The sequence below is a fragment of the Uranotaenia lowii genome, unplaced genomic scaffold (assembly GCF_029784155.1).
Source record: "Uranotaenia lowii strain MFRU-FL unplaced genomic scaffold, ASM2978415v1 HiC_scaffold_83, whole genome shotgun sequence".
Taxonomy (NCBI): Eukaryota; Metazoa; Arthropoda; class Insecta; order Diptera; family Culicidae; genus Uranotaenia; species Uranotaenia lowii.
Window position 1 is genome coordinate 44,549 of NW_026598789.1, and position 27,457 is coordinate 72,005.

The 27,457-nt window shown below is 36.7% G+C and overlaps 1 protein-coding gene across 1 annotated transcript in view; it reads left to right on the plus strand.

Annotated features, from left to right (window-relative positions):
• Positions 1 to 6,676: 6,676 nt before the first annotated feature.
• LOC129760913 (abhydrolase domain-containing protein 2-like) overlaps positions 6,677 to 27,457 on the plus strand; it is a gene marked incomplete at its 3' end in the record, with an annotated part of 45,499 nt that continues 24,718 nt past the window's right edge. Inside the window, exons 1-2 of the mRNA XM_055758594.1 lie at positions 6,677 to 7,017; positions 7,340 to 7,794. Coding sequence (XP_055614569.1) covers positions 7,640 to 7,794 — 155 coding nt within the window. The remainder of the gene's footprint in view (positions 7,018 to 7,339; positions 7,795 to 27,457) is intronic.

Here is a 27,457-nt window from a genome sequence, read left to right on the forward strand (position 1 = left end):
TGCCGGTGAGCCGTTGTATCTTTTTCGAAAAATTCATGATATTTACGACTTATGTTCTTTCGTTCTTTGATAGCTTATGTTTCTTTAACTCTTTCCGTTATCTACGAAAATATGAAATAGCTCCCGGCATTATGATGTTGCTGTTACCCTAATTGATTTTATATGAAAAGAAATGAAAAAGTTAAAGCTCACCTGAAATCCCTGTAACTTTTTTGAAATTGTTCTAGACCCCCCAATGAATTTGTTCATGAATAGTGCGTTTGATTAAAGAAAAAAATGTGATCTTCAGGGATGAATACGAAGTTATTTCCTGAAAATGAAAATTTTGAACTCAAATTCTTTAGGATATGCACGCAGATTAAAGTGACTTTCACAATGTTTTCTTTTAAAAAGCAGTTTTCGGTCGAAATGTTGAGACTTATATGAAAACTTCAAAGAAAAACTACTAAATAAAACATCAAACTTAAAGTAGGTGCTTAAGACCTCGATTTTTATGAATTTTTGGCTGAAAAACAATTGACAGTGTAGAAATTCAAACCTCGACTCTTCAGCATTGTGCAGTTTATAGCACCGAAAACCGATCATTGAATTCAACCAAATGGGAAGAAGCACATTGAACCGTAAATCCAATTAAGCCACGCAAAACTTATCCATTTCTACACGCGCGGTTCGATTGGAGCAATTGGGAAAGCACGTGTGCAATCTGTTTCCTCGTCTTGATCATGATCGATATTGGTTCGAAACTTCGAACGCGGAGAGAGTTGCTAACGGCATTGAGGCTGGGAGGTTTTTTTTCTGCCGCACTTTTTTTTCTACCTTCCTTGCCGCGTTGATGAATATTGACGCAAATTAACAAAGCGAGGCAATTAAAAATACGAAATGAATCGAAACTGATCGGATATTATCTCGGGCGCGATCTCTCTCTCTAATCAGAAATAACTGTTTGCCGATTTGAGCGTGAAATATTTTCCAAAGCGATTGGGAAAAGAAACATCGTAAATTTTCAATCACTTTTTGATAACGAAGAGATCCTCTGAAAAAAGCTAATCGCAGGTGTTTTTGTATCGAGATGGAAACATAAATCTTGAATCTTGAATCTGAATCTTGAATCTGAATCTTGAATCTGAATCTTGAATCTGAATCTTGAATCTGAATCTTGAATCTGAATCTTGAATCTGAATCTTGAATCTGAATCTTGAATCTGAATCTTGAATCTGAATCTTGAATCTGAATCTTGAATCTGAATCTTGAATCTGAATCTTGAATCTGAATCTTGAATCTGAATCTTGAATCTGAATCTTGAATCTGAATCTTGAATCTGAATCTTGAATCTGAATCTTGAATCTGAATCTTGAATCTGAATCTTGAATCTGAATCTTGAATCTGAATCTTGAATCTGGATCTTGAATCTGAATCTTGAATCTGAATCTGAATCTTGAATCTGAATCTTGAATCTAAATCTTCTATCTAAATGTTCAAACTAAATCTTGAATCTATATCTTGAATCTCGAATCTTCAATTTTCGGAATTTTATTCCTTTCAATAAATGTCGATAGATTTGCTCCCGGTCCAACGATTCCCATCGCCTCGGACTGAATAAAATCGATTTTGCCCAAAATGAACGATTGCGGCGGAACATTGCAATCGGACATGGCCCCGTTAATGAGGTTTGGGGTGCAGGAGATTGTTTACTTTATCGCTGGAAAGAAGGAGAAAAAAAAAAGTTTTATAGGCCAGATGCGTAGAGGATCCGTTATATGATTCATTTTTAGTGTGAGAAACTTTTTGGAATCTGGATAGATTTCAATGACTTCAGGCGAAGTTCCTGGCTTTTCGAGATATTTTGTCCTAAATGTTTAGCCATTAGAATGAATCGACTCGTTCAAGATTCAAAATTCTTAATTCTCCGGCAGACTGTTTCTGAAAAATGAAAGATTCAAATGAAATATTCAAATGAAAAATTCAAAACGAATCGAAGACTAACCTCAACTCAACTTACAGTTTGAAAATTGCCTGGATCCTCACCACCTGCCGCACGGTTTCGGTACGATGATCATAATTTGTAGATGCCAATCGCGAGATCCATTCCACGCCATGCGAAAGAACAACAACACCAATCCTAATGAATGTTTACACCGATGCGGCAAATTAATCCAAACGACAGATTGACGGAAAATGCTCAGACTCAGCTCAGTTGAAGCTCATCAGAGTCCATATTGTGTTTATAAAGCCTACTTCGACAGGTCCGATCTTTTCACTCCGATAAGCAAAAAGAAAACCACTTCGCTTCAGATGAGAGCGTAATGTTTTTTTTCTGCTCCTTCCGATATCGATGGGGTTACCTACTCTAACTAGAAATGCAAGTTCCCTGTTTTTGAGACGAAAAAAGAGCGTCCCTATTTAATGAGAATAATAACAATAATAGTGATGCATAAAAAAACGCAAGAAACCCTCAGAACAAAACGCATCCAAGCGCATCGCCGGAGTCCAGAAGTGCGGTAAGCCACCTTCTTTCTACTAAAGTCCTTCGGTTTTTTGCTCCGCACCGCGCTTCATTATGGTTCCGGAGGCATTTCTTCACTCCACTCTCGTTTGCTGCGGCGAGCGCAAGTCAGGTGTTTATGAGAGGCTTACTTCTGTACTTAGACTAAGTCATCTCGTAATAAGTGACTTTAACCGATGTGTAACGAGCAATGTTTTTGTTCACTTCGAGCGGAGCCTTCGAGCTCTATAATTTTCTAGGAGGGGAATGAAAAAGACATCGGTTATCTGTGTACATGTTGAATGTATTTTCTTACGACCTTTTTAAAACAAGTACCCAAGCGAATCCGACCTATAACTAACCGAAAGTCACACGTCTACTTCAACTGAAACATTCAAAGTTCACATTTGGCTGATTAAAGGGTACCCGATGGAATTGAAAACAAGCTTGCCCCTTGTAATCAGGTCTCACTTTTCAAAACACACTTTAGATATTCAAAATCAATATTTTCACATTAAATTTAGACGTGCTTTCCATTGAACCAGCTGAAAACATTTTCGTTCTATGTGACACCAATTTGAAACTTCTATGCACCTCGAGTGATCCTCGTGGTTCTTTTTACGTTTCGACTCACGTGATTTTTCTGCTGTGAAACACGCTAATAACCCAAGCAACCAGAATTCCCTTAAAAACGGTTCATGGAAGCGTAACCGTTTCTGTCTAAAGATAGCATTCTCTTAGCCCAAAATTTAATTTCTTAAAGCTATTTACTTCGAAGTTCGTTTAAGTGGCTGAAGAGAATGCTGCTCAACCTCTAAGAGAATGTCATAAAACTTCTACGTACCGTAAAAAAATTGACAGATTGCTCTGAAAACCAGATGACAGATTGCTAGATTTCCAGTCAATCATGGTCTATCTCATTGATTTTAATTGTATAGTGTTGATAACAAAAGCTACTTACGCTTAGAGATTTGAACCGTTACTCTCCAGATTTCAATGAAACTCCTCAGCCTCTCGACTAATCCAGCCACTTTAATAATTATAGTATTTAAACTACATGTCTTTTAAGATGATTGAATAAGTTGGTCAATAGATTGTACCTTTTTTCGTTTAAAGGACTTTTAGTACACTTAATAAAAATTAGCAAAAAATCTTAATCTGAAATCTTAATCTGAAATCTGAATCTGAAACCTGAATCTGAAATCTGAATCTGAAATCTGAATCTGAAATCTGAATCTGAAATCTGAATCTGAAATCTGAATCTGAAATCTGAATCTGAAATCTGAATCTGAAATCTGAATCTGAAATCTGAATCTGAAATCTGAATCTGAAATCTGAATCTGAAATCTGAATCTGAAATCTGAAATCTGAATCTGAAATCTGAATCTGAAATCTGAATCTGAAATCTGAATCTGAAATCTGAATCTGAAATCTGAATCTGAAATCTGAATCTGAAATCTGAAATCTGAAATCTGAATCTGAAATCTGAATCTGAAATCTGAAATCTGAATCTGAAATCTGAATCTGAAATCTGAATCTGAAATCTGAATCTGAAATCTGAATCTGAAATCTGAATCTGAAATCTGAATCTGAAATCTGAATCTGAAATCTAAATCTGAAATCTGAATCTGAAATCTAAATCTGAAATCTAAATCTGAAATCTGAATCTGAAATCTGAATCTGAAATCTGAATCTGAGATCTGAATCTGAGATCTGAATCTGAATCTGAAATCTGAAATCTGAATCTGAAATCCGAATCTGAAATCCGAATCTGAAATCCGAATCTGAAATCCGAATCTGAAATCTGAATCTGAAATCTGAATCAGAAATCTGAATCTGAAATCTGAATCTGAAATCTGAATCTGAATCTGAAATCTGAATCTGAAATCTGAATCTGAAATCTGAATCTGAAATCTGAATCTGAAATCTGAATCTGAAATCTGAATCTGAAATCTGAATCTGAAATCTGAATCTGAAATCTGAATCTGAAATCTGAATCTGAAATCTGAATCTGAAATCTGAATCTGAAATCTGAATCTGAAATCTGAATCTGAAATCTGAATCTGAAATCTGAATCTGAAATCTGAATCTGAAATCTGAATCTGAAATCTGAATCTGAAATCTGAATCTGAAATCTGAATCTGAAATCTGAATCTGAAATCTGAATCTGAAATCTGAATCTGAAATCTGAATCTGAAATCTGAATCTCAAATCTAAATTCTATGATCTGAAATTTGAAAACCTTTTTCTGAATCTGAAATCTAAATCTGAAATCTGATTCTGAAATCTGAATCTGTAATTTTTATTTTGAATTCAGAATTTAAAAATCTGTTATTTGAATTCTAAATTCGAAATCCGAATTCTGAAATCTGAAACAGGAAATCTGGATTCTGAGATCTGAATATGATATCTGAATCTGAGAACTGCATTGGAATTTTGATTTCTTAAATTCGAAATCCGAATCGTTAAATCTGAACTCTCGAATTTAAAATCGAATATTTTTCTGTAACTGAATTTGTGTCTGAAACCCGAATCGGATATCAGTTTCTTAAATTTTGTTAAATTTCTCATCTCAAATTACGAATTTTGATTTTTGTATTTGAATTATACTGAAATTTTAAATCTGAAATTAGATATTTGAATTAGGCCGGAACAAATTTCAAATCCTTCTTTTGTCACTCGGAGTTGGAATATAACGAAAGGGGGGACAATAAAAATAATGCAAAAAACAAATAAATTGGAATAAATTGCACGAAAGCTTGTATGCAACCAAATTGCATACTATATTTATTGTGGGGAGCGAAACACTTTTTGATAGTCTGTTTTTAACCAGCTTCAAAGCTAAAAGTTTATTGAAACAATTAGTCATATGTTAAAGAAATAATTCATTGTTACCTTACATTTTAGTGCTTTCCCAAGATAATAAGATTTTCAGCTAAGGTTTAGATCATGACAGTTAATCAAGGTCTATGATCGGATGGTCTAATCTGAGTATGCTGAAGTTATAGATGGTTTTAGTTCAATTTCTTAGTTAACTACTTTCAGCGGATACTTACAAGGCTTATTCTGTTGCAACTTAATAGTGTGGATTTTTGATCTTATCCTAACGAGCGATACGAGCTATAATAAATGAGGTTAGGTTAGACCGTGCTCAAATTAACAAGTCGGAAATAAATGTTGGGGACTATTTTCTAATCTAAACTAATCCTTCGTACTTGCCTTAGCGTATATACGTTGTATATTTCACCAGCGAATCCTTATCGCTTTAAGTTAGGCCCTGTGAAACTATTTCTTTATGATCCACCTCTATCACCTGCTTCTAGCTAGACACGTTTTTGATTCTATTCTGACTTTGTTGTTATTTACTCGAAAGCTGACAAATATCTTCAATTACTGCTTCCACATGTCAGAGTATTGTGACGCGGGAATGCCTGTTGTCAATACCCTTTTTATCGACGCCTACTCAGGGGCGTAACAATATTATTGCATAAAACTTATAAAACCTGTATTTTTTATCGCAAAATTCAATAAAATCAAGAATACAAAATGTGAATTTACTTCCATCTTCCAAAATTTGGTTCTTGGTCTTGTAATCTTTCGGATATTTGAATTTTTATTTAAAATTTACCTAAAATATTTCAAACTTTATTTATTCCCTCCTTCGGGATTTTGGAAATTTCGAAGGGGAGGGGTGACATAAGAAGAAATTGATATTTGTTCCAGCCTTATGTAATAAAAAAACTAATTCTGAAGTTTGGTTTCTATATTCTGAAATCAGATACCGGTAATTATCGGGGAAATTTTAGTCTAGTTTTTCTAAAGCTTTAGACCGGTTCCGGTTGCGCGCAATAAAGCTTGCAGAGCTCAAGTTTGTTATAAGCTTTTATCTACAATTTCCCTTTCAAGCTTCGGCAGCTTCAAGCAAAATAAAAGAGAATAAGGGTTTGTGTGCTGGCTGCAAAGCGAAAATGTACCCACTTGCCTTTTTTGACGGACGCTGTCAGCCAGGGCGAAATTCGGAGGAACTGTCAAATTGACAGCTCAGGAATAAAACAAAAACAAAATATAAACAACCCCCCTTCCCATCATTGCGTTTGTTTATTTTCATTTTTTCCAAATTTACACTCAAGTTTCGAAAAATGTCCTCTGTGCATTTACTGTATTTCCTCAAAAGAAAGAAAAACGCAATATTTCATTTACTTTCCAAATTAATCTACGTGAAATTGTTTTAAAAAAACTTCCACTTCTTTTACCTAATGGTAAATTTTATGTCCCCATTGAGTCTTGGGTGTCCGGGAACCGTGAAAAAGTGGAAGGGCCCCGCTACGTCGTCATCGTTCGATCGAACGCCGCCGCCTCGTCGTAATCCGCATGAATGGAATGGTCTAGGCTTGACATACGGTGCCTCTGTCATCCAGTTCAGTGATGCGTTTCGCGAGTGTCGCACGGAGTTTTTTCGCGATCGAAAGTGGCCATACCTGACGGGGACTTTCTACTAGGTGTAGTACTTCCTTGAAGCGGGTCGAAGAAGAAAGGTAAAGCCAGAGTAAGCTTCGGATGTGGGTGGATGGATGAGGGTCATCATTCAGACGAATGTAGTGGGTTTGATAAATTGATTGTGTTTACCAATATGATGTGCTACAGCAATTAGTGTGTGAATCAACTAGAGGAGTCGTGCCATGTTTTCTGCAAATAATTTGCAGTTTCAGTTGAGTTTACCGCATCGATAATTTCGGTTCCCGTGAAATTTGCCGGAGGGCGTCGATTTTCCATTCGCTTTCGCTAGTTGTGTTCATTGTTTTTTCTTGCAAAAATATTCAATGTCGTTTGGCCATAAACGTCACAGTTTTATTACAGTTGCTGTCTTATCTCTAAACAACCCGGCAGCAGATATCCAAGTAAGCTAGGCCGCCGAAGAAGTGTGTCGCATATGTAGCAAGCAGCCATGAAGAAAGTAAATCATCAGTCAAAAATTATGAGTTAAACAACGGGACGATAGAATCGTGTTAGGTTTCGCGTGTAATTCCCGGGCGTTCCGCAGAGTTCCTCGTGATAAGTGTCCATTCAAATTAAAGAGATCCAAATCTCGGAAGCCTTTCTTAACGACAGCTGCTTAAAACGTACAGAGGGCAACAGGAAACCCCAAAATAAATAAACATGTCACCGGCATTCCTGGCTGTGATAGCCGTCATTTTGTGCATCCTGTTTCGGATACTGAACGTCAGCAGTCAACCAGCGATTCCACAGCTATTCTGCAAGGATGGCCAGTTCATGGAATGCTTCAACAAAATTGCACCGATGCTGCGAGAACCGTAAGTTTGTTTTTAAATGTTCCACCATCATTAACCCGTTAGTACCTTCTAGAAAGATCCACTCATTCATCCTCTTTGCGAGGCCTTGCAAAAGTACCTAGGCCATCGAATGAGTTACTTGCGAAAAAAAAATCATGTTCATACAGTTGTTATCATTTGAACGTTGAATAAGCCGCTCGCAGACAATAATGAGCAAGGAGTAAATAAAATAAAACAATACGCTGACTGTTTGGAGCAAAACGTTACCGTTTGATTGATATAGCAGAAAAGTATTAGCAAATCTGAATATCTTTTTTGTTTCTCAAGCAATTTATACAAAATTTTTAGTTTGTAAACCTTTTAACGTGAAAAAAGTTAACCTTGTAACGTAACTCAAATACGATTCTCAGACAACATTCAGCTACAATTATTCATTTCATGGTTCATGAAAAGTCTCAGAAAACATCAAAAAACATGCTTCGGAAAAAAGATAGATCAGCAACGAAATGCTCAAAAATGGGGGAAAGGGAAAGAAAAAACATACAAGCATTTAGGTAATTTTTTTAAAAATTTACTTTGAGTGCTATATTGTAACTTATATATCTATATCATAGTTTTGTAAAACACTGCAGCGCTAATGTAATTATACCAAGGTTTTTTTACGTGGATTTTTTTACACGGCTTTTTTACATGGTTTTCGGGAATTAACACGGTTTTTTACACGGATTTTGCGAATTAACACGGTTTTTGACAGAAGCCCTTTTGAACGGGAAACACTTAGAAATTTTTGAAGTTGGGAAAATCTTAGCTCTGAGACTAAGAACGTGATACATGAGACATGAAACCTGAGACAAGAGACCTGAGACCTAAGAGCTGAGACATGAGACCTGAGATATGGACCGTGTCTCATGTGTCAGGTCTCAGGTCTGAGGTCTCATGTCTCATGTCTCAGGTTTCATGTGTCAGGTCTCATGTTTCAGGTCTCAGGTGCCATGTCTCAGGTCTGAGGACTCATGTCTCATATCTCATGACTCAGGTCTCAGGTGCCATGTCTTAAGTCTCAGGTCTTAGATCTCAGGTCTCAAGGCTAAGGTCTCAGGGCTCAGGTCTCATGTCTTATGCCTCATGTCCATGTCTCAGGACTCAGGTCTTATGCCTCATGCCTCAGGTCACATGTCTTATGTTTCATGTCTCTAATCTCTGGTTTCAGGTCTCATTTTTCATGTATCAGGTCTCAGGTCTGAAGTCTCATGCCTCATATCTCATGTCTTAGGTCTAAGTTCTCAGGTGCCATGTCTTAAGTCTCAGGTCTTAAGTGTCAAGTTACATGTCTTATTGTTTCAAGTCTCAGAGCTGCAGAATTTGAATACTCTTTTTTCGGAAATTAACACGGTTTTTTTGCGCGGTTTTTTACGCGGTACGTATATCAGTGTAAAAAAAACCTTGGTGTACTTCACTTCACCACTATAAAATTGCCTTTCTGGTGAACATAAATTGATTGCGAAAATATTGCTCTAATCAACTCAAAATAAAGTAGAAAGTTGAATTTACTAATTGACAAAAATTCATAAAAAATCTAAAGATGCCAAAATGTGTCAAATTACGTGAACTTTCCAATCCACTCTTCAAAAAAAAATTTACCGTGACTGAAATAATATTGACGGTTCATTCGTTGAAAAGTACGGTTTTATACTCCTTTTTACATTTTCGGGGTCATGATCTCAAACAAAACTTTAAAACATATATCTCCTTATGCACAACATCTGGCTTCTAACTTCAACTTTCTTAGGCACTGAGTGAAATTTTTCCTAAGCATCTTTTTTCTGAAGCATATTTTTATTAGACTTTGAAAAACGTAAGAATGAATTGTTGGAGCTGAATATTGTAAAAACATTGATTTGATTTACAAAACAAAGAACGAACACGAAATTATTGCGACACATTCAACAGGGCATAACTTTTTCGCCATTGGATAAAAATCAACCAAATTTTGCCCACTTTGTCATTGATGTGTATTGTTTACATGCTGTCAAGCTCGAAGCCGTGTTTTCCGATTCAACGAAAATGAAGGTGAACCATCGCGAGTCGAGAGAACAAATTCTTTCCAAACACCTGGAATTTCCTGACCTGTTGCACTGGCAGTTGGGAAAAATGTTGAACATTCACCATTCAACCGTCTCCAGAGTGTTGAAGCGGTTCCAGGAGCGGTTGACGTTGGACCACGGCAAAGGAGCTAGAAGAAAACCGGGACCGGAGAACAAAAAGACGGAGGGAAATGTGAAGCTGATGATTAAAGCAAATCCCAACGTCTCAAGCCGTGATTTGGCTAAAAAGATCGACATGTCGCAGAGCTACGTCCAGAACGCAATGAAAAGAGCTAGACTATATACATACGCAAACCGCGATGAGCGGCAACAATCGACGGCTAAAACTCGGGCACGGAAGCTCTACGAGAAGATGTCGACAAAATATGGCTGCTGTGTGATGGACGACGAAACGTGTATAAAAGCCGATTTTAAGCAAATTCCGGGGTTGGAGTTTTTTTTACCGGCAAGAGCAAGTTCGATGTGGACGACAAATAAAAAAAAATGTCGAAGTTCGCCTCCAAATATCTCGTCTTGCGGACTGAGGAGTGAGCCTTTCGTGACAAAGGGCAAAGTAAATGGCGAGATCTACAAATCTGAGTGCCTCGAGAAGCGCCTTTCTCCGTTCTTGCAGCAGCACGACGAAGCTCCGCTATTTTGGCCAGATTTGGCATCACGCCACTATTCTAAAGGGGAGTGGTATGTGGCCAATTCTGTACATTTTGTTCCAGAGGACATGAACCTGTCAAACCGTCCGGAATTGTGCCGGTAGGAGCAGTACTGGGCAATAATATAGCGGGAACTTTGGAAGAGCAAGAAGACATTCAAAGACGAGAAAAACTTGTTAAGAAAATGAAAAAAAAAACTGAAAAACTGGTACCGGATGACACTGTAAAGACTTTTAAGGAGGACATCGAGCGAAAATGAGTTCAATTTTGCACTCAAGGCTCCATCGACTAATTTTTTCTTTGATTTTTGAAGTAAATCTATGTATAAAACTACCCTGAAATTTTTGGTTTGATTCTAAACAATATAATAAATTGGCATGACATTTTCGATGTCGTAATAATTTCGTTTTCGCCCTTTATGCCAAATTAGCATATTCTCAACTTTTTGGAGGCATATTTACGAGTTGACTCAACTGCTATCCGATTCAACGATTTTTGGGCAAAGCTTGTCGTAAATGAATGATAGAAAATCACTCAATACCAACGTGTTTACGGTCGTTAATGAAAATGTCTCAATAGTCGATTTGGATTATCATTTCTATTGCGATTTCATGTTAGCTGGGTAAGCAAGTTTTCGACCCCCTAATAGGTGACTCGAACCTGGCAGTCGCACAATTTCCTCACTGTTTTCAACCAACGAAAAATGGGTGGAAAAACACCGAAACACGCACCACAATCAACGAATGGAAAAAGTAAAACCAAACATTCCAGAAGGTTTTTTTTTAATTTTTCGTTTAGTTTCGTTCGTTGTTGTTATTTCGAATTCAGAATTGGAATTGGATGTGTTGTGTGAGTAAGCGACCATGCAAACACCAAGCTCTAGCGAAGGGGTTGTTCGAGGAATGCCACGAGTCGATCAGAAGCAGAAGCGACTCGGTTTTTGTTGAGCAGCTTCGAGAATCAGTTTGGAAAAGAAACGAAAATCCAAAACAAACGGTAATCGTCGCGTCATTAATAACTCTACCGATGATATCATACCGTTGTAGTCGCCGGTCGGTTGCTGTCAATAAAAGAAAACCATTTGTGTGTACCCAACAAAAAGTTGCTAACTATTTGAGGAACTTTCGGTAGCTGTCGGTTTCTGGAATTGTTTTTCTGGTAAGATTAACAAATCAGAAAAGTTTCAGAAATTATTTTAAAAGGAATTTCGGAGTGATAGTTCCTTTCCTATGGTTCGTTCTTTTTCATTGACATGTTCCAGCATTCAAAAAAGGAAATTTACTTTTCCACCAACAAAATATACATTTCCAAAGCGAAATGCATTTTTCATTGACTCGAATGAACCACATACGATAGATGTAATTGAAGCGTGAACACAATCCAAAATCCGACAACGATACTTCTCGGAACCCATGGAAAGTTTCGTTTTCCTTTGAACTTTCACTCACCATAAAATATGGAACATTTTGGAATAGTTAAATATTTTATCAGGTTATACATTTCACAGGGTGGCCAGCGAACCGGGAAAAAACCGGGAATTGAAAATGGGACCGGGAAAACCAGGAAAATTCTTTATGGATTTTTTCCCTATATAAACCAATTAATTTCTAAAATTTATTCATATTATCATTTTTTTTTCTCAAAAGCGAAATAAAATTGGGATCTAAATTTCATGGGGAAAATGTGGACAAAAGTCGATAATTTCTTGAAAATTCAAATTTTTGGCTGAGAACATACCTTTTAGTGCTCTGAAGTGTTCGAGTTCCATAATATATTGAGATTTTCTTTTGTTATTTTACAAATTTTTTATAAGCGTTAAAAGCGCGAAGAACTTGTTTTTCGTATGTTCAAAAAAAAAGGTTTTTCACAAATAAATTCAATTTTTAACCTTTTAGAGCCGGGAATACATTAAATTCTGCGAGGAAAAATGCGAAGAAACGGATAAATTCAAATTGAGTTGTTACATGGTTCATTCATAAAATGCCCAAAAGGTAGAACGAGATGCTTGTGGGATTCTATTTAACATTTTGCGCTTTTACTGGTAATCGCATTCTTTATTGATTAAAGATTTGAAAAATACAGATCGTTTAAATGTAAGAATCACATTAAGATATTATCACAATAAAAAAGCTTATTTGAAAAACAAATTCAAGCCTTAGAATAAATTAATAATAATAATAATTAATAAATAAATAATTCAAAATTTGTGTTAGAACTTCAAATTTAAAATTTGATTTACGGTTTTCAAATTTTCAGGTTGGATTGCAAATTCAGACTCAGAGTTTAGATTAACATGCCAAGTCCAAAGTCAAGCTCTTAGAACTCAGGCTCAGGCTCACTCAGTATTCAACACGAGAATCAAATCAAAATTTTAAAATAATAGGAGCAATAGATTCTGTTCTCAAAATTACAGAGAAAAACAATTAAATTAGAATATCAATCAGTATTTATCAGTTTAAATTCGAATCAAAATTAAAACTTAAAGTTGTTAGGTTTTGATCGTTAGATCTGTATTTCGCCCGAATTTTTTCAACAAAAACAAAACTGAAAAAGCTCGTTTTTGAAAGAACAGAAATTCAACATCGTATTTTTTAAATACCAGCTGAAATCGACCAGGTACATCACAAAAGCTTTGTCATTTTTGAATAATCTTAAATTTGTAATTGATTTTGAAGGCCTTTCCTCGGATCACAAAAGTGTATAAACCTTTTTCTTATAATTTTTTTTTTGCTCAAACCGATGCGCAGTGAGGATTTTTGATCGAAAAAGGTAACTATTTCTGTGACGATCGAATAAACTACACTAAATTCTGGAAAACTATATTTTCTTATGCAAAAAAAAAATACGAAAAATCGAATGGTCTACACCGTTCTGATTAAAAAACTGTCTGCCTGGACTGGAATGCCTCATTTTGCCCGATTTCCCCTATTTTTCGGGGTGTAAAGGTATAATTCCGATTGTAGCAATCTACCTCGCAACAAAAAAAGTCATGTAAACTTTTCCCCTTAAACTTAAGAAATGTTTCAAAGAAATGCAGTCAAACAAAGTGTAATCCAACAATTTTTCATCATGAATGATCATTTTTGGTAGATTTATTCATCCTCTAGCTTATCGTGTCGCTTTTTTGAACTAGAATGAATAGAATCGGCTAAATTTCCCCAACTTCCCCTAGCTTTTTTAAATAAATTACTTGTCGTAGTTAAAACAAACATTGGAGTAAACCAATCGATTCTGCCGTCATTTTTACGTAAATGAGTATGGTTTATATGATTTTTTTGTTGCAAGGTAGATTGGAATTATAACTTTACACCCAAAAAAATAGGCAAAATGAGACGTTTACAGTCAATTAATTAGAAAGCGGTGTAGACCATTCAATTACTCGTGTTTTTTCCATAAAGAATGGTTGTTTTTTCAAGCGAGACGTTCTTGCCTGAATTGGGTACCTTTTAAGGCTCGAAAATCCCCACTGTGCGATGGTAGGCTTGTTTTCATCAATCTTTTGGAGCTATACCACAGTAATAAATAAAAGTGAGAAAAATATATTTTTGGGAAATCACTGAAATATTGAACGATGTTGTCGAAATCAATACCCATTTTCACAGATTTTTAAACAAATTTCGTCATTGTTTTAGATTTTTCTTACAGATCTTATGGATTTTAATTTTAATCTTAATATAAAAATTAATGCGTTTTTTTTTAAACATCATCACTTATAAACGGCCGGTCGGATAAAATTAAATTTGATATCCGAGGGTTTTTCGGGCCATAGATGGTTTGTATGATAACCTCAAGAATCTCACTTTTTATGAAAGGGGGTCTTCCATACAAAATCAACTAGAAATGGGACACAACTCGAACAGTTTATGACGATTTCCATGAAAATTGATTCACGAGCACGAAGAAGTTAAGGACGACTTGAAGATGAAGTTAATCATTTTTCAACGATTTATTAAGTAAAATGTGAAACGAAGTTTACAGGGTCAGTTAGTTTTATTCAAATACCACTTAGGTAGAATTTCTAAAGTTGATGTGTGAAAATCTTTTGACTTGTTTTTTTTCGTTTCAATATATAGTCGTTTTAACATCTCCATGTCATTCGCGACTTATATCAACGATGCATTCAGGGCTTGTGATATAGCTCAGTTGGCAAGTCTGTTGTCTCCTGAGCCGATGTCCGCGAGTTCGAGCCCAAGAGTAAACATCGAACACAGTTGTACCGGATAGTTTTTCAAAAACGATCCGCCAACTGCAACGTTGATAAAGTAGCGAATGCCATTAAGATGGTAAAAAGACTATAATCGAAACAAAAAAAAAATCAACGATGCAGTTGACGGACAGTCATTGAACAACTTATCCGCCGGTACAACTGTGATCGATGTTTACTCTTGGGCTCGAACTCATGGACATCGGCGCAAGAAGCAACTGACTGGCCAATTGAGCTATATCACAAGCCCTCCATTTAGTTGAGTGTATTTTTAATTATTCGTATAAGTAACACTCTAGTTGTGATTTCCGAATCTTGAAGAATTATTTGTAAGTTTGAATTCGAGTTTTTTCAGATTTTTTATTATTTTTGTACATATAAATCAGATTTAAAGCTTGCCAACTCTGGCCAAAACTTAACAAGATAGTCATGAGATCGAATGAACGGCGAAATTCATTTTTCAGGGTTGCTAGCGAACCGCGAAAACCAAAAATATCGGGAAAAACTTTGGAATTTCATCGCGTCATCGGGGAACCGGGAACAAATCGGGAATTTCGACACATTATCGGGAAAATCATCAATTTTTCACGAATTGCAAAAACTTAAATTAATTTCTAAATGTAGGAGTAGTTTCGATAGTCACGCATTTAGATATACCTCAAAAACACTTATTTTCGTTAATAAGTAAACAAACAGTGTATTATTCGCTTTTTAAAATCTTTTATGTTATCAAGTTTCCCAAAAAAGTTTCAGTTTTCGGCGTCAAAAGATTCAATGTTCGATATAAATACAGATTAAGCATTCCAGAATGATTTTCGCACGTAACCGGGCCAGAATTCCGGTCAAAACTAGTGAAAATTCTGTCAAAAATGGGGATTGATTTAAAAAAATTTACTGCCGATACCGGGCAAAATCCAGACAAATTCGAGGGAGCGAATTGCAGACAATAATCCAAAATGTTAAAGGGTGACGAAAATTTATTTTTATACTTTCTTATTCAATCAGCAGTGTTTTTGTTTAAGGTATCCGAAAAAAAAAAATTGATTCATTTTTATGAAAGAAACTTTAACAAAGAGCCGTTTTTTGACAAAAATTTTAAACCGAATTTGATAATTTTGTTCAATTTTTTAAATTATATCAATAAATCCAGGCAATTTTTTTCGAACCGGAGTTGTCTTGAACATTTAATTTCAATCTAGGATGCTTTACATAGATGTTCCTTAAAGTATTTTATTAAAAGTTAATATTTTGGCAGTGTGAGACGTTTTTAAGTTTTTAAAATCAGACGTTTTTAATTTTTTTTCTTTTGTCACAACCCCCCCTCCCCCCGCCTTCGAAATTTCCAAAACCCCCGAAGGAAATAAGAGAAATAAATAAAGTTTGAAGTAATTTATGTAAATTTCGATAAAAAACACCAATATATGAAAGATTACAACACCAAAACACAAATTCAAGAAGATGGAATTTATTTCACCATTTGTTTTCTTGATTTGATTGAATTTTTCGATAAAAAATTACTTGATTTATAGGTTTTGTGCAACGATATAGTTTGCAATTTGGTTGCATACAAGCTTTTGTGCTACTTATTCCAGTTTATTTGCTTTTTGCATTATTTTTTGTTATCAAAACGAAAAATCGCTGGCGTCCCTGATTTTGTTGTTGATTTTTTTTGTTTCTCTTATAGTCGTTTTACCATCTTTATGGCATTCGCGACTTTATCAACGTTGTAGTTGGCGGATCGTTATTGAAAAACTTATCCGGTACAACTGTGTTCGATGCTTATTCTTGGGCTCGAAGTCGCGGACATCGGCTCAGGAGCAGGGTGGCCACCCATTCGGGAAAAACGGGAATTGAAATCCAACGGGAAAAAAGCGGGAAAAAGCCGGGAATTTTTTCAAAAAGTCGGGAATTTTTGGCTCAGTGAAAGTCTGTACAATGAAGTTTAGTTGAAAGTCGAAACAAGTGGAAATAGATTGACTGGTGATCTCTTCCCAATTGACTTCTACCAGGTCGAAACTAATCCTCTTGCCAAGCTGAATCGGTTTCGATGAGTTTGGCTGTCTTAATCGAATAGAAATGGGAAGAACAAAAATAAGCTATTTTATTACACACGGTATTGCTCCCTATTTTTTTAATGGAGTTTTCAATTTACTTCAAAATTGCAGCGAGTTAATATTAGGATTTGACGAAACGTTAAATAAGATTGTGCAGAAGCAACAAATGGATGTTGGTGTGCGCTTCTGGAATCAAAACACAAACCTATTTGAAGCAAGATACATATAGGTTGGTTCTACATTTTTATCGACGACGCGCTCGAATGTCTGAATGGCATGAAATTATGATTTTCGAAAAATCATGATCTGCTGAAACAAGTGATCCAGTGTTCCATGGAGTAAAGTGTTCCATGGAGAGGCCAGCAGTAAATTAGAGAATGCTCAAGGAAGTAACTAGCAAGGTTTAAGAACTTGTTTCGAATCCGGCGTACGAGATTCTCACGATTAGACTTCACACTGTACATAACTCGTTCAAGGAGGAACTGAAGAAAAGTGAATGGAATTTGGATGAATTTTTGAGGGCGTTGTATAACATGGTCAAAAATATTCCACTTAGAAGGGCAGATAATACTGCAGTAACGAGTTCAACTATATTTCCGTTAAATTTTGTGACGTTCGGTGGGTGGAAAATGAACGTGCTTGACAAAATGCTATCGTACCTCAAACGGTTTGTCGACGAGGTAAAAAAAAACAAGAAGATAAAAAGATTAAGGAAAACCATTCAAATTTTAAGCGGAGTATTCCATCGGTTTCCCGGTCAAAGGTATTCGACATTGTTGCTAAAGCTGTAGGTGATTTTTTGCTGGGACCAAAAATGGAGTTTTTGTTTTGTTACGGCCGCTTCAACTGTTGAGTTCTTTTTACGCGAGTATAAGACAGAAGCAGTGATGGTTCCATTTCTCTTCGATGATTTAACCGGGCTTGTAAGAGCATTGATGGAGAAAGTTGTAAAGCCTGAACGACTAAACGTAAAACCAAAACACTTAAAAACGAACACAAACACATACAGGATCTCAATGAAACTTAATGTTTCCTCGAAGGGACTCATTTCACTTAACTCTAAGCGTACATCTTTCGAGGATATACTGGCTAGCATCTTACAAATGCTAAAACCACCAACCCACAGAAAGTGTACTATGTATGCCGTGACCGGGATTTGATCTCATGACCGTTGGCTTAGATGACTGGAAGGCTATCCTCTACGCCACTTATCGGAATTGAACTCTCAAAAATAAATCTTCTACCTCCTGGTAGCGTAGAAATTGAATTCTCAACTAAATCGGCAATTAAGAAAGCAAAAGAGTCTGGTCATGTTTCCGACAAGGATATCCTTGTATTCAGAAATAGCTGTCGTTCGTTTTACTCTGGATTTTTGAATAAAATGGCTATGCGATCTCCCTTGTGTTATCTCATCACTCGGTATTTATCGTGCATAATCCCGATGTGATTGCACAGTATCCAGATATTGCCAACAAACTTTGAGACCTGTGTCTAGAAGTACTTGTTGACAAGCAACACTTAAGTAGAGCTTGTGGCGATAAAATTAAGGACGAATTCGGACAATTATATGCAATACCTTCAATAAAAACATCATTTCGGGATATCGAAGAAAAACACAACGATTGGACATTTTTTGGATGAAACTTATTGGCGAATAAAAAAAGGAATTCTTCAATTTGACGACCTTATTGAAGAAAATTCTAACTTTCTCTCATGGCAACGCGACGATAGAAAAAAGATTTTCCGTTAACGCGAAATGCTTAGTTGAAAACCAAAGTTAGGAGATTCTGACAGCCCAACGTATCGTATACGACGGAATCAACATTGCAGTTACAGCTAGGAGTTAAAGTTTCAGCTATAACGGTAACGAAATCGTTAATTCAGTATGCCCGCAATTCTCACTTGAGATATGTCGAGTCCTTAAAAGCAAAAAATTGGAGGAAAATCTGAAAAAAACTATAGCGAAACGGAAGCGAGAGGCAGAAAAGAAGTCTAAGGAACTGGAAGCGAAAAAATTTAAGGTGCTTTTCGACGCTCAGAGAGAGGCAAGCTTAATGGACGAAAAAAATATATGACATACAAATAAAATAAAAATGATAAAAATGGTGATCTAACATATTACCCGTTTTCTTTTGTTTAACATTTTCGAATCGAGTGACATAGTTTAAAAAATTAAAAAAAAAATCCTGCTTATCAATCTAATGCTTTGTAGGTGAATTGATAAACATAACTGAAACAAAAACCATTTAAAGATCATTTACCACTAAAAGAAAGCTTAATCGATTTTCGTTTATATGGTTTCAAAAGTGAATATTCGGAAATTTGTTTGGTTCTCTGTTGTATAAAACCGGGAATTTCGTGAGACCATGCGGGAAAAAAACGGGAAATCAAAAATTGATTTTGAGTGGCCACCCTGCAGGAGACAACAGACTTGCCAACTGAGCTATATCACAAGCCCATCCTGATTTTTGGAGACACTCTTTTTGGTATATTTTCGACGTCATTATCTTATTTGTAATGAAAAATTCGTTTTTTGCCACAGCTGCAAATGCCCTGCCAAATCATAAATTTTCGTGCAAATTTGTCAGCAAAAACATGTAACATATCATGTCCCATTAATTTTAAATAAAGTCATAAGAGCTTAGTGTAGGGCTGGAGGAAAATAAGGGGCGGCGAACAAGGGTTGAGAACCACTATCGGGTGCGCGCAATGGTGTAACCGGGGAGAGTTTGCGTTCCCCGTGGAATGTGCGAACGGCAGAGAGGAAAAACTCCGGGAGTACAAGGGAGGACAGCAAGCGTCGGTACGCTCTCTTGCTTGGTAGCCGTCGTTAGGTGCAGTCGTGTCAGTCTAAGCTAAACAGGTAAAAAAAGACTAAGATTCGTCGGTCGTAAACCCAAAGTTGTCCGCCGGAAAAGCGAAGTGCAAAAAGGACCTTACAGGTTGTAAAACGGTCTCCAGTGCTTTCGGAGATCCGTGCAAGAAAAAAAACGAACCTTGTAGGGTGTGAAATGGTCTCTGGTGTTATATTGAGATCCGTACCAAAAAAAAAGTGCCCGTGGACGACTAAATTTCTAATATTCCCGTAAAAGATTCGTCTATAACCCTAAAGTGACCAGGGCTCATAAATCGAACCCTAAAAGAAAACTACCCGCGGGTGTTAGGACCGTAGTCCGAATCGAAGTGGCCAAATCGCCGCTCCCCAAACGCCACCAGCTCAACAATACTCCAACCCCAGCATCCAAAGAGCGTAGGAGCCCCCGAGATTAAGAGCGAGCCGGTAAGTCTAATTTAGACCCCCTTTAAATGTGAAAAAACGTTATTTGTTACAAACAAATTTAAATTTGACTGGAACATCCCCCCGAGCCGTAGCCAAGTAAAATTTTTGACCTGGGATTTGCCCGAAGTCAGCCTTGACATAGCACCTGGTCGTAGAGCACGGATTTTGGCCACGCTATTATGTTTTTGTGGTCCATGCTCGACTTGTTACCTTACCGGAGTCAAATTCTTCTCACGGTACTATAGGTCGAACCGAATTTTCTGGCCAAATCACGGTTCTGCAGATTGGAATTCCTCTTAATCGTCTTCAAAATCTTCTTTTCCCCCGACACGTGGGCGCAAAGAACTTCCAAATCCGTCCATCAGGAGCGCTACAATATAAGCAAAAGTTTGTTCCAATTCTTAATGAAGCCAGCTTTAATAAGCATAACATACTACGAACAAAGGCAGAAATAATATGTCTCCATGCATCCGGTCTCGTGTTAGGTAAGCTTGAATCTAAATTCTTAGTTTTTGACGAGAAAAGGAGATTTAATATCATGATTTCTTTTATAACTTTTCTTTCTGGAATGTCAAACTTTTTTTTCTATAATTAGTACCGCCTTATTTTTTCCATTTCTTAATAAAAATTAATGTAAAATTCAAGCCAACATTGTGATACATCGTACTACTTTGCACAAATCTTTTTAAGTCGAAACCGTAACTTTTTTCATGATATCAGCTCTCTATTGAAAATAAATAAAGCTTCACCCTCCCCAATTGGTTCCAGTTGACTCACAAAGCGAAACACTAATCGAATCAACCGGGCATTAATTTTTATCTTTCTCGAATCGTGTGCCTTCACCTTCTACATGTAGTTGCTACGCGAATCCGAATCGAGCCGATGTCGGACGCTGCTGTTCATCAATCAACCGACGGGAAGCTCCATTGATGAACTTCGTTTTCATACCGCCTTAACTTTGACGAAAAGCAAAAACTGAAAAAGTATACCCAGTTGTGTTTTGATTCAGTATACAGTATGGCAGGGCTGCACATTGTGTTTTGTTCATCTGTTGGAAATATTACTCAACAGTCCTTACGTAATTAAAGGACGGTGGCCGGCGATTTGTCGAACGTACATGAATTAAAAATCGAAAAAAAACAAAATAAACACAGGCGATAAAAAGATTGTTCCGGAACACGGATCTGTAGCACAACAAACTCTTCTTGCCGCGATTTTTTGTTTTCAGTCGGTCAAAAGTCCAAAGTCCTTAAGCGGCCGCGTTACAGAGGATCGGTAATCGCTCAGTGTTTTTTTTGCGATTCCTCAATCTTAAAACGCGCGCGCTCGCATTTTTATCAAGGCTCGAGGTGCTCATTAAGTGATGTCGAGCCTAGTGAATCCGGCTCAAAGCTGCGTTACCTGATAAGGATTAGTCATGGTGGATGACTGAGTTGTTTCAACTAGACTTACTGAATTTGTATTGAGTTAAGGATTTTTTTTGCAGTTAATATGAGGTGTTTTTTTTCAAATCCTTTTGCCACTATCTAAATTTTTTAATGAGTTAAAACAATGTTTAAAGGTTTTTTTTGAAAAGCAATGACAATACCCATACTTTTGATAAATTTGTCAGCAACACTTCCTAGGACATCAGACAGGTATATCACCAGGACGAAGAAGTCCCTTTACCTACATATACCTACTGTAATGAGAAATGTTTGTTCTTAGTCCTGGTGGTCTAACCACAAAGTGAACACTGATAATCGCTTGACTTTTCTAGAACAATCCGTTGCCTCTTTCGAGCCATCAATTTTGTTGCGCTTGAATTGATAATAACGTACAATTATAAAATGAAAGGAGGACAACCGGTTCTATTCGTCGATGTAGTGCTTTGAGTGGCCGATGACCCAGTGTAGTTGATTATAGCTCAAAAGTACTGAACCTCAAAAAAGTAACATACAGTGCTTAAAAAGTTCTACTAGAAACAAAATTTGACCTACTGATGAAACATGCTGTGTAAGTAAGCGATCTTGACCGGGGAAAACCAGAGTGAGAGATGTTTTAGCTATGATAGACTTTGACCACATGTTCGAAATCTACCTGTTTCTAAATGCTTTCGACCTTCGTCTGTAATTCGTTTCACTTTCTTATTTCCCGAGTTTTCTCTTATTCAGAAATGTTGAAAAATGTTTGTTTAGTGAAATACTGATGGTGGCGCAACTTGCTTGCTTTGTGCTTTTTGAACTGGGTACATTCCCAACATGCTTTATTGAACAAGACAACGTATAAACGTAGAAACATGAAATAAACTTCTAATTTTTTACCCGGAAAATTGGGTATCAGAACACGAATAATCTAGTCATGAAAAATCAAGTTCAATGAGCAAAAGTTGAGCCTTTATTTTTACATTTTTAGACTCTCAGCTATGGTATTCGATAATGTTTAAAACAAGTCTGAGACATCTCCCTGTTTCAGTTCAATATATTCTAGTGTTTTCTAGATTATGTTATTCGGAGTGCATGATTCTCGTATCCAATTTTTTTTTTCACTTCCACTATATACTGAATGCTAACGACTACCATCCTTGGCGTAATCACAGTGACCAAACACCACGTTAGCAACTAACTTTCAGCCCTCTTCACAGTTAAGTGCATAACTATAACGTCATTCTGGCATTCTGGCATTCTGGCTTCATCGTTTCGGGCTTTTCTTCTGCCGCGCCAGGACCATCACAGTTGGTCTCACTTGAGCGAACAACCAAGCGACGAAGAGCGTAGAATCCTTGAGAAAAAGTTATCCAAAAGTGCTTTCACGTTTTAATTTTCCTCGAAACGATGCCGATGAAAGACATTATCGAGTACCCAACTTCTCTACCGAGAGCGTTGATTGAATCTGATTATGGACACGTGCATCAATCCAGATGGGAAAAGTTGATCCAAGAATTTCCCAGTTTTCGGAAAGCTACCGAAGAACTTTTCTGTAATAATGCAGACAATTTTCGGAACCAAAATTGTTTAAACTTTTGATCTTTGTGTCCAGCACGAGTCGGAAAGTTGTTTTACCATTGCCCGTCAGCTGCTCTCGAGCTCTAGGAAAAGATACACACAGACTGGAGCCGTCAACAAGGTTAAACAATTTATCTAAACTGGTGTTTCTGATGGGAAAGCTAATGGTATCGCAATCTGAACGGACACGACAGGACCAGAAACGCCTCCTGTGCAGGGAATATGTCCATCGGGGGAATGAAATTTGTATCGACAGACTCCAGGAGGGCATATCCTTCGGCTGACATGTGTCCAGGGTGCGTGACTGGGCATCACACACACATAGCGAGCATGGGCGAAATGTTTCTCATCCTTTTGTGGTGTTGTACGTATGGCTAAGGGTAATGACTTTACTAATTTTCGGTTTTCCTACCATTATAGTTTTTGTTTCGATGTAAAGCGTTTTAACAGCTTTGTGTCATTCACAACTTTTCACCAACTGTGTTCGATGTTGAATCGATGGTTTGGAATCGTAGCTATCCGGTCAGTAGGCAAATGTTCTGCCAACTGAGCTAAAATCATGAAGTGGTCACTGAGTCGTTTGGGGGTCATTTCTAAATTTATCAAACCCTGGGGTCTTAAAAGCTTCGTTTTGGTTCAAAACTCATCCATGATTTTTTGCAGTATTTTTAAATAATGTTTACATGAGTAAATTTGAACTTTTATGTTTGTATGGAAAAATTGAATATTTTGTATCGAAAAATCAACACTATTTTTGTTTCTTCTGTGGAACCGAGCCTGTTAATGGTTTTGGTGCCAATTTATAAATTCTCCAAAGGAAATTTTCCTGAATAATTTTGTCGAAGACCGTAACATTGTATCTTATAAAGCAAAAATGTTATTGGTTGTTTAATAGGGGCATGTCTTTTGGCATTGATAACCTATAAATTCCATTGACATCACTGCTGCTGCCTAGCGAGGTATTGCATGACTGCTGCATGAAACCTACGCGAGGCCCCAGCAGTGATGTCAATTGAATTTATTGTTTATCAATGCCAAAAGACATACCCCTATTAAACAGCTAATACCTTTTTTTTACCTCATAAGATACTAAGTTACGGTCTTGGACAAAGTTGTTCAGCGGAAAATTTCATATAGAGAATTTAAAAATTGGCACCAAAACCATAACTAACTAAACACAAAACGTTGAGTCACTCAATGATACCAATTTTGTACAAATTGGTCCAGTGGTTTCTACTGCGTCAAATGATTCAGAGTTCGATATACTTGTTTCATAAAATTATTTTATGCAAAAACCAAAAATTTTGGTAGCGCAAGATGTTTCTAAGCAGGGTTACATTTTTCTGACAAAAGGAATCTCTTTTTCACCAGAAAAAATGTTTTTCAAAGTGGTTGTGTATTTCGTTTGAATTGGCCTGAGGAACGAAGCCTTATATCGTAAGTGTTTTTTTTTATTCTTCCCAAGTTAAACTTTAGCTTAAAGTTTCCTACGCTGGAATATACAGTTACGTTAAAAAAAAAAAACAATAAAATCGCATGAAGCAGTGCACTTGCTTCCAACTTTGACCAGCTGCCATTTCTGTATGAGTTGATATTTTTTCGTGAAATTTTCACAAGATCTAGTTCAACTATTCAACTAACACTGCACCAAATTTGAAGACTGTACTATGACTGGAAAAAAGATACAGCTATTCTCATGAATAAGGGAAATTAGAGATTGCTTCATAAAATTCACCGTGTTTTTGACAATTTTTCATTGAAAATACTTAAGATTTCTCCAAAATATGTTAAAATTTAGCTTCTGGTAGAGCTTTATCAAAATCGATTGACGCGATCAAAAATGGGACCGGTTTTTAAAATTAGGTTCATTGTTGTCCAACTGGCGATTTCTTTCTTTTTTGGACGGATGTTTGTATGGAAGATATCGTAATCAATATTCTTTGAATAGTTGAACTAGATCTTGTGAAAATTTCATGAAAAAATATCAACCCAGACAGAAATGGCAGCTTGTCAAAGTTGGAAGCAAGAGCGCTGCTTCACGCGATTTCATTCTTTCTTGAACGCAACTGCATGCCTGATACAAAATAATATCTTACATTCAAATAATTAAACCTTAGCCCACAATCACACAAGATACGTTCCATTAGATTCAATATTTTCAAGTCGGAACATCTATTTTCTTAACAATTTGAAAAATTGAGGGGAATTGAAGGTGAAACAGCCATAACTTCATTTTCCGAAGCGTGCAGTGACTCAAACAGCCTTCATTCGATTTCTCTAAAAACACAAGATACAACACATTTGGTTCAAAATTTTCAAGTCCGAACAAGCTTTTTTCTGAAATAGTTGAAAAATAAATATAGAGGAATTGAGGGCAAAAAACAGCCATAACTCCTGTTTCCAACCCGTGTGGTGGCTCAAATAGGCTACGTTGGATTCCTCTGAAAAAAACACATAGGATACAACCCATTTGGTTCAAAATTTTCAATTCCAAACAAGCGTTTTACTGAAAAAATTGAAAAATATAGGGGAATTGAGGGTAAAAACAGCCAGACCTCCATTTATTAAGCGTGCGGTGGCTCAAACAGCCTTCATTCGATGCCTCAGAAAAAATTACATACGATAGGTCTGTTTTCGTTCAATATTCTCTAGTTTAAATCAGTGTTTATCTGGAATGTTTACAACATATGGGGGAATTATGGGTTAAAAAGACACTATGGCCCTTATTCTGCGCCTCGAGTGACGTGACGATAGTAGAGTCACCCAGGTCACTCTATTCCAGCAGTCGGTTTAGGTGAGGAACGTCACTTCGGATGAACTTTGTGAGTTCTTACCCTATTCTCGTAGTCACCGTGGGTGAGAATCGTCGCATTCGGGTGACGATTTTAGGTGACAATTGTCGGTACCTTTTCAGGTGGCGACGAGAAAGAAATTCAATGAAAAATTTATGAAACAGGGAATAATTTGGCTCTTAAAGTTCAACAACATTAAAGTATGACCATTTTAAAAACAATTTTCACGAACAAATCTAGATTCGCTGAACTAATTCGGCAATCGATGAGGATTGTCGGTACTTTTTCAGATTGTGATGAAAAGGAACTGAACAGAAAATTTATGTACATGGGAATGAAAGGCTTTAAATAGTTAATTAAATGATAAAGAATAATAGTTTTGAAAAGATGGAAGCAAATATGTATGATTTTTTTTTTCATTAATTGATTTTTTTTTCAAAATGTGAAAACGTGAAAACACGAACAGTTTGAAAATAAAATATTAGCAATTAGTCCGTTTATTTTCACTATTATTTTCCTCGAAACCCTTCCCGACATATGTTACAAAAATTACTTTTGTTGTTCCACCTCAAATGGTCCGCAAATTCAATGTTTTCCGGCTTATTTCCGTTCTTGAGTCATGGCCTGTTCGTATCGGAAAGTTTGATTTAGTCGGTCGGTAGTTTGGGAATGTGGATGGAAGTGATGCCTTCTAAGATACATACAACACAGGCTTCGATCGGGTTTTATAAAAAATCGGCTGAAGGCTTTTTCGACGGAATAGGACTTTCCTGTGGCGCAGCCTCGAAGATGGCGATGTCATGTCGTAAGTTCTTGTTCAGTTCTAAGATTGCGACCACTTTTCCAAATCTAAAAAATAACAATAAAATCAATTAGTAAAGAATCAGTACGCCACAATCAACTAACTGTTCGGATCGGCAATTTCCGGCATGCCACGGTGGTAACCTCGGTTGGGGAAAATATATAAACCGGCACTATTCGGAGCCGTCGGCATCTGATTTTGTTTTTTCGGCAATAACACCCATGCAGATCCGAACCCAGCTTTGATGAGCGAAATTTCTACTTACCTCGCACAAATCGTCCGTTTGTTATCCTCAAGCAGCTTGCTGTGACCGTACAATTCGATGATGACCATTTTCGAACCGAAATTCCAACCCGTTACACTAAAAACGAATTCGGAAAATCCGAAGCGAGAGCAAATTCAAAACAGCACCAGCTAAATTCCTACCATTTTGACAGGTGTGTTCATTTGGCCACTCACCTAGAATGAACCTCTGTCACTTTACCCATATCGACTCCGGGAATAAGGTGACAAATCTCACGGTGACTCCGAGGTGAGGTGACAATCATCACGTCACGCGCGGCGCAGAATAAGGGCCTATATCTCCGTTCGTAAGCTTGTGAGGCGTTTAAAACTATGTCCAATCGATTCTCCGGAAATTTTCACAAAAGAAAAGTATATTTTCATAGATTTGGTTGGTGTGAATTTCTTCGCGGTTTTTACACTTTTTTCCCCATTGTGCAGTGGCTCAAAACAACTACATTATAATTTCAAAATCAAGTTAACTGGACTTGTTTTTGCAAAATTGAAATTGTTGATCAAAACGAATTATAAATG